The sequence below is a fragment of the Physella acuta genome, unplaced genomic scaffold (assembly GCF_028476545.2).
Source record: "Physella acuta isolate Inbredline_101_S28 unplaced genomic scaffold, ASM2847654v3 ptg000544l, whole genome shotgun sequence".
NCBI lineage: Eukaryota > Metazoa > Mollusca > Gastropoda > Physidae > Physella > Physella acuta.
Window position 1 is genome coordinate 209,710 of NW_026732063.1, and position 14,420 is coordinate 224,129.

The following is a 14,420-nucleotide window of genomic DNA, read 5'->3' on the forward strand; positions in this document are numbered from 1 at the left end:
TTTTAGCTAGCTGTAGTTTAAAACTGTTAGTTAGCTGTTAACTAACTGTAGTTAATGCTTTCTGCCAGCTAGTTGGTATCTGTAGTTGACAGGTGTTTAGTGCTGTTGGCTAGTGATTAGCTAATTAGTGTTTAGTGCTGTTGGCTAGTGATTAGCTAATTAGTGTTTAGTGCTGTTGGCTAGTGATTAGCTAATTAGTGTTTAGTGCTGTTGGCTAGTGATTAGCTAATTAGTGTTTAGTGCTGTTGGCTAGTGATTAGCTAATTAGTGCTGTTAGTTTGCTGTAGTTTATAATACCAGACAAAAGTAAGTTGAACCTGTTCTGTTACCGGTGTGTTTTGTGGGTGATCTCCCCTGTAGATCTGATCAGTGATGGTGCTGGGTCACTGGGGCGTGGTTACAAATATAAGAATACTAGCCACTAGCCTACAGAAACCCTCCACTGTTGCTGACATGCTGATTTGTATGCTGAAACCCTGTCCACTATTGTCTACTTACTTCCCTTGCTCCCATACAATGTGACATGTATGCCCTGCCAAGAGTTGTTTAACTCATTAACCCAGTAACCATGGTTACACACATACATGAACACGTTTTTTCTTAAATGTGAAGATGTTTACATGAAATTTTTCAGTATATTTGAATACTTTTAATTTTAAATGTCGACTAATATTTTGAAAGTTTTTATTCATAGTCTGGTTTTAATTTACAATTTCAATTTTTGCTATTTACTTTAAAAGCCTCCCTCCTTTATAAAAATATATTTGCCTGTAAATTTTAAACATGACAAAATGAGGTGTTTTTTTGTTACTCCATCTTCTATTGTGGAATGTACTGATGCAACTCTGGCTTTCTATACACTGCACAGCTTCACTTATACCTGCTAGCACGTAAATACTTCTCAGTAGTTTCAATACTGAATCATTTTAAACATATTTTATAAGACTTTATTCTTTACAAACTTTTGACTGCCTCTGTAAAAATAACAACTATTAAATGAGGTGCCTTGTTTTACTGGGTCTGGGGGGGGGGGGGGGGGGGGGGGGGGAGGAGGAAGGTGGTGGAGCTGCTTGAAACAGAAATGAGGGGTAAATGCAGAGATTATAAAGGGCAGCAAGAGCTCAGTGCACTATTCAAGTCCATCTGTGTCTGAACCAAGGACTAAAGAATAGATTCTCAGTGTGACCTACCCCACCCAGATTAGAATCCAGGCCCAATTAGAATTTCTAACAACTATCCCCATGTTTTCTAATTAATGAAATGCTAACTACCTTCTCAAACTTTTTTTAAAGCTTGCCTTATCAGTTTTACTTCTTAAATTGTCATCATTTTTTTTAAACTGTCACCTTTGAAAAAATGAACAAATCTTTATTGAACACAGCAATTGTGAATTGTGTTTTTTAAGTGATTTAAAATTTGAGTGCCTTTGTGTTATTTGAAGTGATGTATCAAGTATTGCTGTAATGTATCAAGTATTGTTGTAAAATTGATGTTTGACTTCCTGGTTTTTGTATATTGATCTCAGTGCAATGCCAAATGTTTTAGTTCTGGAACTTTCTAATTTCAAGTTGGCTCCATTACATCACCCTTACATCTTTTTAAATTAGAGTTATCATTTCTTATTCTAAAGCTTCAGAATTGTCATGATGCTAGCCCCTTGTTAGTTGGCCTTATTGTTATCATTGTTGAATACTAGCTAACTATTGGTTGTTAAAAATAAAGTGACTTATTATTGGTTACTAAAAATAAAGTGGAAGATTATTGGTTGTTGATAAGTCTGTAGCCAACCAGCTTGGCTATCTCTTAACACATTCTAATAATTCATGAAGGTAATGACATTCTAAACAAACAAGGAAACTTATTTTATATCATACAAATATTTTCTACATAAATTGTAGCCTTACAGATAGTCAAAATTGTTATAACCTGATTGAATAAGTGACTTAGGGATCCTTGAATATATTTGATTCAGGCCCAACATTACTCATAGAATCCCATCAATTTCTTGTGTGATCTCTTCTGTGTAGCCTACATCTCATATTTTAATGAATATTCTTTTTAAAGGGAAACAATCAACCCTGTAGAGTAATTTTTTTTAGACACTAGAATTGTTGCTTTAAAACATGGAATAAGAATTATTTTAACTTGTTATGCTGGAGTATTCATTATACCTTCCACGATTTCATCTTTCTGGGTCATATTTTTTTAATCTTTCCACTTTTTAAAATGTAAACCAATGCTGTTGTATAGAATCTAGTTATAAAAATGTATTCATATATAAATCATTTTAATACTTTTTAAATGGAATTTTTAAAATGTGGAATTGAAAACAATTTGCTTCTGGTCAGAAAATGGTTTTGTTAGCTTATTGTTTTATCCTTGTGTTAAATAAGTAGATACAAGAAGTATTTTGAAATGGTTCAATTAATTTGTGTTGATCTTACTGATACATGTCAGAATTTACATAAGTAGACATACACGTTAATTAAAAAGATTACAGAATTAGTTTTGCTGGTGTCCTGAATTTTTACTGGAACTTTGGTTTAATGTAAATTGAACAAATGACTGAATGTGCATTTTGTTATTACTTGTATCACTATTCATCATGTTAGAAGTTTTGTTTGGTTGGTGAATTAACTGGTGCTTTATGTGCAGCAAGCATATTTTGTGTTGCTAACATCTCATCATTTAAGTCAGGGGTCTCCAAACTACGGCCCGCGAGCTCCTCTCACCCGGCCCGCGGAGATCTTTTTGTCCACGGAAAAAAAACGTTTGTTGAAGTTGGCTGAGGAACTTGCTCAGAAAGTCACGACATGCCTGGAAGAAACTGGCCCCCGAACTGAAATTTGATAGTTAATGTGGCCCTTGGACTGAAAAGTTTGGAGACCCCTGATTTAAGTTTTCAATGGCAGTTTTAGTGTAACTTCCTGTAATGTTTCAGTACCAAAAAAATCTCATTTCTATCTGCGGTCATTCCCCCTCATTAATAAATAAGAGTTTATGCAAGTGTAATTAATTATTGTAATTAAGTATAAGTCATTATGCACATTTTTTGTGTCTATACATTTATATGTTGACAGTAGTGAAATAATTCACAGAATGAACCAAGTCATTTTTGTTGATTATGGAAGTAGAAAATCAGTTGTTTGATTATGGAGTGTAGAATATCAGTTGTTTATGGAGTGTTGAAAATCAGTAGCTGTTTTTTTTTTTAAATATATATATTTATGGTTACAACATAAAAGTTGCCTGAACTTTTTGTAAACTTGTGATAAAACCAGTGTAACAAATTCTGCAAATAACAGTTAAATATTTGTATTGCAACAATAACAGTTAAATATTTGTATTGCAACAATAACAGTTAAATATTTGTATTGCAACAATAACAGTTAAATATTTGTATTGCAACAATAACAGTTAAATATTTGTATTGCGTGAGTGTGCCAGGTGGCATGGTCCAATGTGCCAGGTGGTATATTAATGTGCCGGTTGGTACAGTCCAGTATTTGCTTTATGTTGGTTTGTCCTGAAGATTCTTATGATAGCAGTTTATGACAGTGTTTTGCTGTGGTGTGGTTGATTTATTTTTTTAAACTAATTTTCCTGCTCACATTTTTGTATTGGTATAGATGAGTGGGGTGAGAGAGGGTGGGGTGAGAGAGGGTTGGGCAAGTTGCCCCATGCAAACAAGTATTTAAAGGTGGCATTGTTACCTGGATACACATTGTGAGGGTGACCAATAGTTTTAGGTGTGCAGGTACCTGCCGCCACACATGAAACTATAGGTGGACTAGTTACCTCAGGCTACACCAGCAGCTAAAGGTGGGACAGAGTGTCTGCGTCACATGTGGGACCTTGTAACAGTGGCACATGAGTTTAAACATTTTTGATGCACAGCTATGAAACAGCAGTTAAAGTTTGTAAACAAAAAGATGAATTCATTTGTTTTATTAATAATTCAACATTTGTTAGTGATTCAATGGTAACATATTTATATTCATCATTTGTTAGTCATTATTAATTAATATCTTCATACCCATTGCAAAATCTTAACCACAGTTTTAGATATTTACGTTACTTTTGTTTTAAACAATCTTTATGTTTTACAAAATGCTTGACCAGTTTTTAACAATCATACTATTTTTATTTAATTATTTAAATACTATAAATAATCTGTTAATTTGTTATGTATCATTGGAGAAAGTTTAAATCCACTGTAAAACCTAATTTTTTGTAGTCTGATTAACCCTAGGCTAACCACTGAATAGAATGTTATTGTTGCGTTAATGGAAAGACTGGCTGTACAACTTGTAACCTTTACACTACTCTCCTTCAGCATGCTCAAGACTTGTTAATTTTAACTTATCACAAATCTTTGTTTTTCTTGCCCATTGTTTGATTCATGTACAGTTAAAAATAACCTGTAAACTAATGTGAGGGATGTGGCTAGGTTGGGGCATCATCGCTGCAAGTCACACTTTTCCTTCCTATCACTTATTTATCACATTTCTCTTGAATGGTTTCTGTTAGCTATATTTTGTTTTATTTTGTTTCTATCATTCTCACTAGATATTATGCCATTGAACAAAACTGATTGGAAAAAGGTTGTAGGACATACCCTAAGAATATTGTTCTTGTAATATATATATATATATATATATATATATATATATATATATATATATATATATATATATATATATATATATATATATATATATATATATATATATATATATATATATATATATATATATATATATATATATATATATATATATATATATATATATATAAACCTGTCTTACAAATAAATAATTTTAATTTTGATTAAATTATTTTTATTTCTTTTGTTTCATTTTAAAGTGACACTAAAGCAATCTGGATTGAAAGCCAAATACTATGGATCACAGTAAATTAACAACAACATAAGAGCTTTGTAAAAAGCAGAAAATATTTGAATGTAACATGCTGTATAAGTTCGTAGAAAAAAATCGTTGTAGCAGAAAAACAAATCAACATCATTTATTATAAATTAAGTTGCTTAAGAAACTTAACAGTCATTAAATTTGAGATTTCACTTTTAATAGTAAAGAGATAAACTTTTATTTTTCTTTGCACTGGGCCAGAAATACTTATTTTCTGAATCAAAGATTAGCTTTAGCTTTGAAATGTGGTGTTCCATAGGGAAAGATAACAATATTTGAATAGAGATTAGACTAGACTTGTGCTTTCTTGGACTAAGATGGTGTTCAAAAAAATTAATGAAATAAATTAATACACAGAAAAACCCAAACTTACTTCAAAAACAAATCATCACAGACTTTTTGGCTCATTTTCATTTTGTAAAGTAAACATACTTTTCATCTTAAAATAAACTTCCATGAAAAAGAGTTACATAATAGTATACATATTATTTAAAAAATAAAATTAATCTCGTTTATGCTAGGAGTATTGAAACTCTGTAACATATTTAAGGGCTGTGTGGCCTTACACTCGCTAGCACTGATAACATTCAGGGGCTTAAACTCAATACATTCAGGAAGTCTAGCACTGAATACATTCAGGGGCTTAAACTCAATACATTCAGGAAGTCTAGCACTGAATACATTCAGGGGCTTAAACTCAATACATTCAGGAAGTCTAGCACTGAATACATTCAGGGGCTTAAACTCAATACATTCAGGAAGTCTAGCACTGAATACATTCAGGGGCTTAAACTCAATACATTCAGGAAGTCTAGCACTGAATACATTCAGGGGCTTAAACTCAATACATTCAGCAAGTCTAGCACTGAATACATTCAGGGGCTTAAACTCAATTTACATTCAGGAAGTCTAGCACTGAATACATTCAGGGGCTTTAACTCAATACATTCAGGAAGTCTAGCACTGAATACATTCAGGGGCTTAAACTCAATTTACATTCAGGAAGTCTAGCACTGAATACATTCAGGGGCTTTAACTCAATACATTCAGGAAGTCTAGCACTGAATAGATTCAGGGGCTTAAACTCAATACATTCAGGAAGTCTAGCAATGAATACATTCAGGGGCTTAAACTCAATACATTCAGCAAGTCTAGCACTGAATAGATTCAGGGGCTTAAACTTAATACATTCAGGAAGTCTAGCACTGAATACATTCAGGGGCTTAAACTCAATACATTCAGCAAGTCTAGCACTGAATACATTCAGGGGCTTAAACTCAATACATTCAGGAAGTCTAGCACTGAATACATTCAGGGGCTTAAACTCAATTTACATTCAGGAAGTCTAGCACTGAATACATTCAGGGGCTTTAACTCAATACATTCAGGAAGTCTAGCACTGAATAGATTCAGGGGCTTAAACTCAATACATTCAGGAAGTCTAGCACTGAATACATTCAGGGGCTTAAACTCAATACATTCAGCAAGTCTAGCACTGAATACATTCAGGGGCTTAAACTCAATACATTCAGGAAGTCTAGCACTGAATACATTCAGGGGCTTAAACTCAATACATTCAGCAAGTCTAGCACTGAATACATTCAGGGGCTTAAACTCAATACATTCAGGAAGTCTAGCACTGAATACATTCAGGGGCTTAAACTCAATACATTCAGCAAGTCTAGCACTGAATACATTCAGGGGCTTAAACTCAATACATTCAGCAAGTCTAGCACTGAATACATTCAGGGGCTTAAACTCAATACATTCAGGAAGTCTAGCACTGAATACATTCAGGGGCTTAAACTCAATTTACATTCAGGAAGTCTAGCACTGAATACATTCAGGGGCTTAAACTCAATACATTCAGCAAGTCTAGCACTGAATACATTCAGGGGCTTAAACTCAATTTACATTCAGGAAGTCTAGCACTGAATACATTCAGGGGCTTTAACTCAATACATTCAGGAAGTCTAGCACTGAATAGATTCAGGGGCTTAAACTCAATACATTCAGGAAGTCTAGCACTGAATACATTCAGGGGCTTAAACTCAATACATTCAGCAAGTCTAGCACTGAATACATTCAGGGGCTTAAACTCAATACATTCAGGAAGTCTAGCACTGAATACATTCAGGGGCTTAAACTCAATACATTCAGCAAGTCTAGCACTGAATACATTCAGGGGCTTAAACTCAATACATTCAGGAAGTCTAGCACTGAATACATTCAGGGGCTTAAACTCAATACATTCAGGAAGTCTAGCACTGAGTACATTGTGGTAGAATCAAGTTTTCAGTTGGTGGGTTTGAGGGAGATGGACATGAATTATACAACATTTACAGTCCAAATACACCCTTTGAATTAAGTGCACAGATGGCGGGGGGAATGAGTGATACAGAAGCGTATAAACCAACATTGGAGAATGGCAGATTTTTAAGTAAATATAAATATGTTTTCAATTAATTATTTTGAAATTACAATAATTTGTATAGTATAAATTGCCATATAAAGAGATAAATAATTCCAAAAAAAAAAATATTTTTGGACTTGCATTCATGTTCAGTATCCCATAATATCTTCCCGTGCCAGCCACCATACAACGACCTACTTGGATGAATTGTTGCTACTGATCTCACTATCACTGTCAGTGTTAAAATCATAATATGGCACACACCTAGCCTGTGACCAAAGAGTTTGGAAATTTTTAAGACAATCAGCTGCTAAAGTTTCAGAAGAAATTTTGCCGGTGTCTGCAACAAAAAAAAAATAAAACAACAGTAAAATAAAGTACCAGCAATAACCAGAAGTCACACATGTGTATAAGAAAAGTTGAACTAATGTTTTGACCAGACATACTACAATGCTACTCATCAACATTTCAAATACATATTTTTATGAAAACATTTTATTTATAAATAAATTAATTTTAAACATTTTACCGGATTCTAGAAAAAGTGTCTGTAAATTTTCAACGGCTGCTTGCAAGCGTGTTATCTGTTTAATTAATTTAATTCATCATTGTTAAAAAATTATCAGTAGGAAAAAAAACAATAACTCATGCAATAAGTCTAATTAATGTGATTAAACCTTAATTTCTGTGTTTCCATTAACTGGTATCAATCAAAATTATTTTTGCTAATCCCAAAATGTGAGACCATGTGAAAATAGATTCGGTCAAATAGTGCGGACAGATAATTTTTTTTTAATGTCTGCTAGTAGCTAGCTAGTAAATAGAGCCCTTAAAACAACTGATGCTCTTTAGAAAGAGGATGTGTGATAGAGATGTGTGATTGAAACAGAAATCTTCAAGAGCGTGTAACAAGCAGTGGTTTATTACAATAAACATATTAGTTTACAAAAACTAGTTAAAAGTTGAAAGGTTAAGTAAATTGTCATTATATCCAGCTAGAAAAAGTTAGGTATATTAAAAGCTCTCTAATTTTAATGAAGTGTATAAATTAGTAGTAGGCACTGTGCATAACGCACTTATATATCAATTTAGTTTTTTTAAACTTGCGTCATGGTTTGATTTTGTAACATATACCCAATAAAAAATTTTAGGTTTATAAGAAACAAAAATATGTTGTAGAATAAATAGCAAAAAGCTATTTTATATAACATAGTAAAAGTATAGTTTTTAATAAATTAAAATTGGAAAGACGCAATTAAATATTATACAGAACTATATAAAAGAGTTTCACTTGTTTCCCCTACTTTTAATATCTGTTAAAGCCTGCATTGTTTCTGTATGTTTGGAGGGTAAGGACCCCCCCCCCCCCCCCCAGTTGTTAAATGTACACAGGACTTAGGCTGATGAGTTAAGCCACTGTGCAAGAGGTGCCATTTAGTTTTCCCAGATCAAATGTTAAGTACTAATTTCATCTAGGTTGGCTCAATGGCTTAGTTTGAATTTAATGAAATGTTGATAGCAATTTTGATAAAGACAAAAAAAAAATAATGATGTGACCCTGACATTGCTCTTGATGTCCTGTTGGTAGTCTCCCTTTTTCTCTAAGCTAGCTAGAGAATTTCTCAGCTTCTCAAGGGACTCTACTCTGTTCAACATAAGCCCCTTCATCATTTCATACTAGAAAATAGTTTTTCAAAGATTCATTATTGTTTTAATTTGTGCCGATTTAAATACTAAAATAAAACAGTCTAAAAAAACACAAACAAAAAATACTCTTTAACACCACTTTTGCAATTGTTACATGCATTGTTCGTCACTATAACTGAGCTTATTAATACTAATCTTAGAAACTTTGTAACATTGAAGTGGTGAGTTCTGACCTATACTCAGTATATTTACCTTCAATGTAAGAGAAGGGAACAATTAAAGGGAGGTAAGATGCTCTTGAATAATTTACTAGGTAGCTTGGATGACTTTTTTAAGCTATTTGTTTGAAAATTGGTAGTTAACTGGGGTCGGTGTGGTTGAGTCAGTAAAGCTCAAGGTTGCTAAACCAAAAAGTCTCGAGTTCGAACCCTCGGGCAGATGAGGCTCGTTAGCTGAGGACAGCCACTCTTCTAGGAGAGACAACTCCAAAATCAAACAACTACTGCCTTGTAGTTTTTTCTTGGTTGGACAAAGGCTATGGAAGCAAATACAAAAAGAAAAGCAGGCTGAAATCGAAGTCAATGGCCTCAATGGCGCATAACCAGTTGACACGTATCCTTAATTGTGTTGGAGGGGGTTCCCTTCTAACACTAAAATTAAGAACGAAGAAGAAGAAGGAAGTTGACTGTCCACATGTCTACAAAAGGCTACATGAGTTTGAAACATTTTTAGTAGAGAAATAAAACAATAACAAACTTTAAGTCCTATATCTCTGAGGGCTTTAACAACATGTTGGTGGTTCAGGTCTGTGTTAGGTGATATACTCAGGCTGGACCAAGCATTCTGGGTAAACAATACGCAACTTTTTTTTCACATCATTAATAAAAACATGCATAATGACGTCTCCTATCAAAATTTTAGAAACCACTTATTTTTTAAACTTCATCCATCTGATTAAGGTCTAGTTAACTAAAAAGTACCCACATTTTTTATCTTCTCGTTAAGGTGTGGTTAGCTAAAAGGTAAAAAGATTTTTTACCTGTTCATTATGATCTAGTTAACTAAAAAGTACCCACATTTTTTTACCTACTCATTAAGGTCTGGTTAGCTAAAAGGTAAAAAGATTTTTTACCTGTTCATTATGATCTAGTTAACTATAAAGTACCAACATTTTTTTACCTGTTCTGTTAAAAAATCTACACGTAATTTTTCAAGATCATCTTTAAGGCCCGCACATTTCTCCTTTGTGTCATCTGTATCAATCCAAAGTGCTTCAACGCCAAAACCCAGCTTTCCTATTTCTTCATCCAGTCTTCTCTTCTCACCATTTAGCTGAAATTTTTTTTTACATTGTTTGAACTATTACAGTGATGAAAATAATTATTCCTAAATTTGTGTAGGCTTATATTTTCTTATTTTGTTTTTTTTTAACACTCTTCGTTAATAAGTTTATTAATTATCAAATTTTTAATCAAGAATAATAATGTTTAAAATGATATTGATATATAGTTATAGCCATACCATAACAAATCCCTCTCTATCTTCAATCTCATCAATCTTTTCCCAGCATTGCTTGACATCGTATTCATTTTCTTCAACTTTTTCATTTATATCTGCCAACTGTTCCTCCACTAACTTCCTACCATAGTCAAACCCAAAGTTTAACTTTTTTTCTAATCTTTTTAATTTGCTGTGTATTCTTGTTTGTGTGTTAGAGTTTTGATGAATGGAAACCCACAAGGTATCAATTCTTTCTGTTATACGCCTGTGTCTATTCAACAAATCTTGTACATTTTTATCTTGTTGGTTTTGTTTGAGGGAAGACTGCTTTAGCCTTTGATTCATTTCAAACAATTCAGTTTTCAGGAATTTGATGTCAGCCCCACACTGTTCTACTTTAACTGCTGAAACAGCTTGCTCATTCCCTTCTCTCTGTTTCCTGAAGCTGCTAACAACTCTCTTGGCCGCGTTAGACAAAGTTAAATTGTTATCAACCTGATCTTTATCTAATGATTGCTTTTCTAAAGTTCTAATGTTGGATTTTATACTGTCAATGTCTTCCCTTTGTTTAGAGAGTTCAATCATTATTTCTGCTATCTGTCCCTTAATTCTCAGAAACTGCTCCTCCAGTTTAATATTCATGTCAGATTTCATCTGCAACATTTCTTTTTTTAATTTCCTCAACTCCACATGACTCTCCATTTTCACATCTATACTGTTATTGAAAGAAACGTTATCAGTTGAAATATCATATTTTTTTAAAGTGGTTTGAAAATTTACTAACTTGACAGTGTGGTAAGAAATGTTGGATATTATGTGGGGTGTGGTATGACAAACAGTACTGTATGTGTTGCCAATTATTACATGTATTGTAATCAGGATTAAAAGCTTGGCTTAGAGACAGAAAAAAAGGGTCAGGAAAAGGGTTAGGGCTAGTACCAGGGTTAGCTTTGATAAGATATGCCAGTTTTCCTAATTGACCTATATATGTATAATATGCCTATATATATATATATATATATATATATATATATATATATATATATATATATATATATATATATATAAATTATATATATGAATTATATATATATAAATTACATATATATAAATTATGTATAGGGCCTATATAATCTCTCTCTATATAAAGCAATGTTTGTCTGTCTGTCTTTTATGCATTACTACACCTTTCATCAGATTGCCATAATACTTTGCAAAGTTGTTGAGAATACTCTTGGTGAGGTTTCTGTGGGAAACAATTCACAGGGGTGGTGCCCCAGTTGGGCTTGATTTTTTTTTTGCGATATACGGTGTATAAAAATAAAAGTCAATTGTGGCTTGACACAGTTCATCCAATTACCATCAAACTTTGGGGAGTTGATTAGAACACTCCAGGGGAGATTTCTTAAAAAAACTTTTTTAATTTCACAAGGGCAGCACCCCTGGAGGGTGCGATTTTTCTCTATATACAGTATATTAAAAAAATGAAAGTTGGATGCAGTTTGACACTGTTCATCCGATTGCCATGAAGCTTTGGGGAGTTGATGAGAATACTCCTGAGAATTTTTCTGGGGGAAAAATTCAATTTCCCATGGGCTGTCCCTGGCAGAGTGAAATTTGGGGCGTTATAGTAATTCACTAACTTGAATCAGGCGCATTACGCAGGCGCTCAGCCAGGGTGGAATTTGGCGCCCCGGGCTATCCCGTAAGCGCTATGGCGCCTACCTTAGTTTTAATCAGTGTGATTGGGTTTTAGAGTCGTTCACTAAACATACTCAGACGCGTCCGACGGCACACCAGCAGGTGCTATTTGGCGCCCTGGGCCATCCTATGAGCACTATGGCCCCTAGGTTAGTTTTAAGGAGCACCCTACAATATTGATAAGGCGGCACACGACATTCAATAGTTAAGAGGAGCACACCTCTATGTCCCTGACACGTAGGCGGTCACCGAAGTGTGTTCTACCTCACTATAAGGCTTACATGCGGTAGTGTAGGTGAACCCGTGCCTCGATAAATATGATACCAGAACAGATATTGTGTTTACATATAAATAACTTAGTTTTAGAAAACAATATATATATATATATATATATATATATATATATATATATATATACACACACATGTGATATAATATATATAATTATATATACTTATATATATTTATATATAGACTAGCTAGCTAGAGTAACTGCAAGTAGTTAAGTAGTAAGTAGATCTCTATATTCTAGACCAGGGGTCTCCAAACTTTTCAGTCCGAGGGCCGCATTAACTATAAAATTTCAGTTCGGGGGCCAGTTTTTTCCAGGCATGTCTTTCATTTTTCTGGGAAAAGTTCCTCAGCAATCACAGACAAATGCTTTTTCCTTGGACAGAAAGATCTCAGCGGGCCGGATGAGGGGACTTTGCGGGCCGTAGTTTGGAGACCCCTGTTCTAGACTGACTCAGGACATGCGACATGACATAGATTGGCGTAGGTGTAGAATTATGTAATTGTAATATGTAGATCTAGCTAGATTGAATGGATGACAATCAATAAGGAGATGTAGATCTAGATTAGATGATCCATCTCCTAAATTAAGTACATTTACTAACTTATTATATACTTAGTATATATATATATATATATATATATATATATATATATATATATATATATATAAATATATATATATATATATAGGCCTATATATATATATATATATATATATATATATATAGGCCTATATATATATAATATATATATATATATATATATATATATATATATATATATATATATATATATATATATATATATATATATATATATAATATATTTATTTATATTATTAATATTAATATTTATTATATATTTATATTATATAGTATATAGGCCTAGCCGGGCTACTAGATCTAGGGCCTAGGCCTACTTACTTATTACTTAATTAAAATAATTAATTACTTAATACCAACTATTTATTATAGAATATAGCCAAGGCCTAGGTATTATTATTATACTTCTTTATAAATTAATCTTTATTGCTGCTAGCTAGAATCTAAAATCAATCTAGAATAGTCTTAATACAACGATACAATCACCAGATGATAGACTATGTAATATATAATATATATATAATATAATAACAACTTTTACGAACGTCAGCTGTGCTATTCAGTGTTAGAAAGCCCACTTTCACTTTTCGTTTACACGAACTGGATCACTTTTATTTTATTCAAAATCGATTACTTTTTATTTAACTAATTAAACATTTAGATGTATTATAAAAAAAACTGGAAATCGAAGCTTAGAATCTCGATAATCTATTAACAAATATTTTTTTTTACTATTCACAAATAACGATAATTCCACTTACGTTTTTTTAAAATTATAAGCTAAGCTAAAACTTGTTAGTCTAGTTAAATAGATCTATATTAAAAGAGTATCGATTCAATTCCAAGAAAGAAAAAAAATGAGGTCATGATCGGATATTGAATAGATCTAGACCTAGATCTGTTTTCGGTTGCTAACCTAAGACGCAGAGTTCACATATTTTAGTTTTCAATGTGAAGATAGACTAGTCTACTAAAAAGACATTGTTAAATTATATAATCACACAAGCTAGAATGATATATATAAGTATAAGCCCAAGTATAAGCCTTCGCTAAACAAGAAAGCAGATACATCATACATTAGTACTACGGTACTGTCCTATTCATGGGTCTCACCAAATGGCGTCACTATAGGTTGGGTGTCACCCATTATTCGGTAATTGATTTTTCTAAATGGTTTCACAGGCAGACACTGTTAAAAGCAGAGGCGTAGCGAGGGGGGGGGGGGCGGGGGTGTGTGGACCGCACCGGGTGACACCATTTAGGGGGGTGACACCAAAGCGAAAAATAGCAAAATATATAGAGAAAAATGATAATTCCACTTAAGTGATTAATTCG

General features: G+C 33.0%; 1 protein-coding gene across 3 annotated transcripts; it reads right to left on the minus strand.

Moving 5' to 3' along the window:
• Window positions 1-6,929: 6,929 nt before the first annotated feature.
• Window positions 6,930-13,659, minus strand: LOC131946050 (uncharacterized). Of its 3 annotated transcripts, none has more exons than XM_059306684.1 (6): window positions 13,631-13,659; window positions 10,510-11,203; window positions 10,168-10,320; window positions 9,745-9,831; window positions 7,871-7,925; window positions 6,930-7,681 (listed from the first exon to the last, which is right to left on the minus strand). In XM_059306684.1, the coding sequence occupies exons 2-6, from the start codon at window positions 11,188-11,190 to the stop codon at window positions 7,536-7,538; spliced, it is 1,122 nt and encodes a 373-aa protein (XP_059162667.1). In that variant the 5' UTR covers window positions 11,191-11,203; window positions 13,631-13,659; the 3' UTR covers window positions 6,930-7,535. The 3 variants fall into 3 exon arrangements, with proteins under 3 accessions (XP_059162667.1, XP_059162668.1, XP_059162669.1); XM_059306685.1 differs by lacking the exon at window positions 13,631-13,659 and adding an exon at window positions 13,491-13,585; XM_059306686.1 differs by lacking the exon at window positions 9,745-9,831.
• Between the last annotated feature and the right edge of the window lie 761 nt (window positions 13,660-14,420).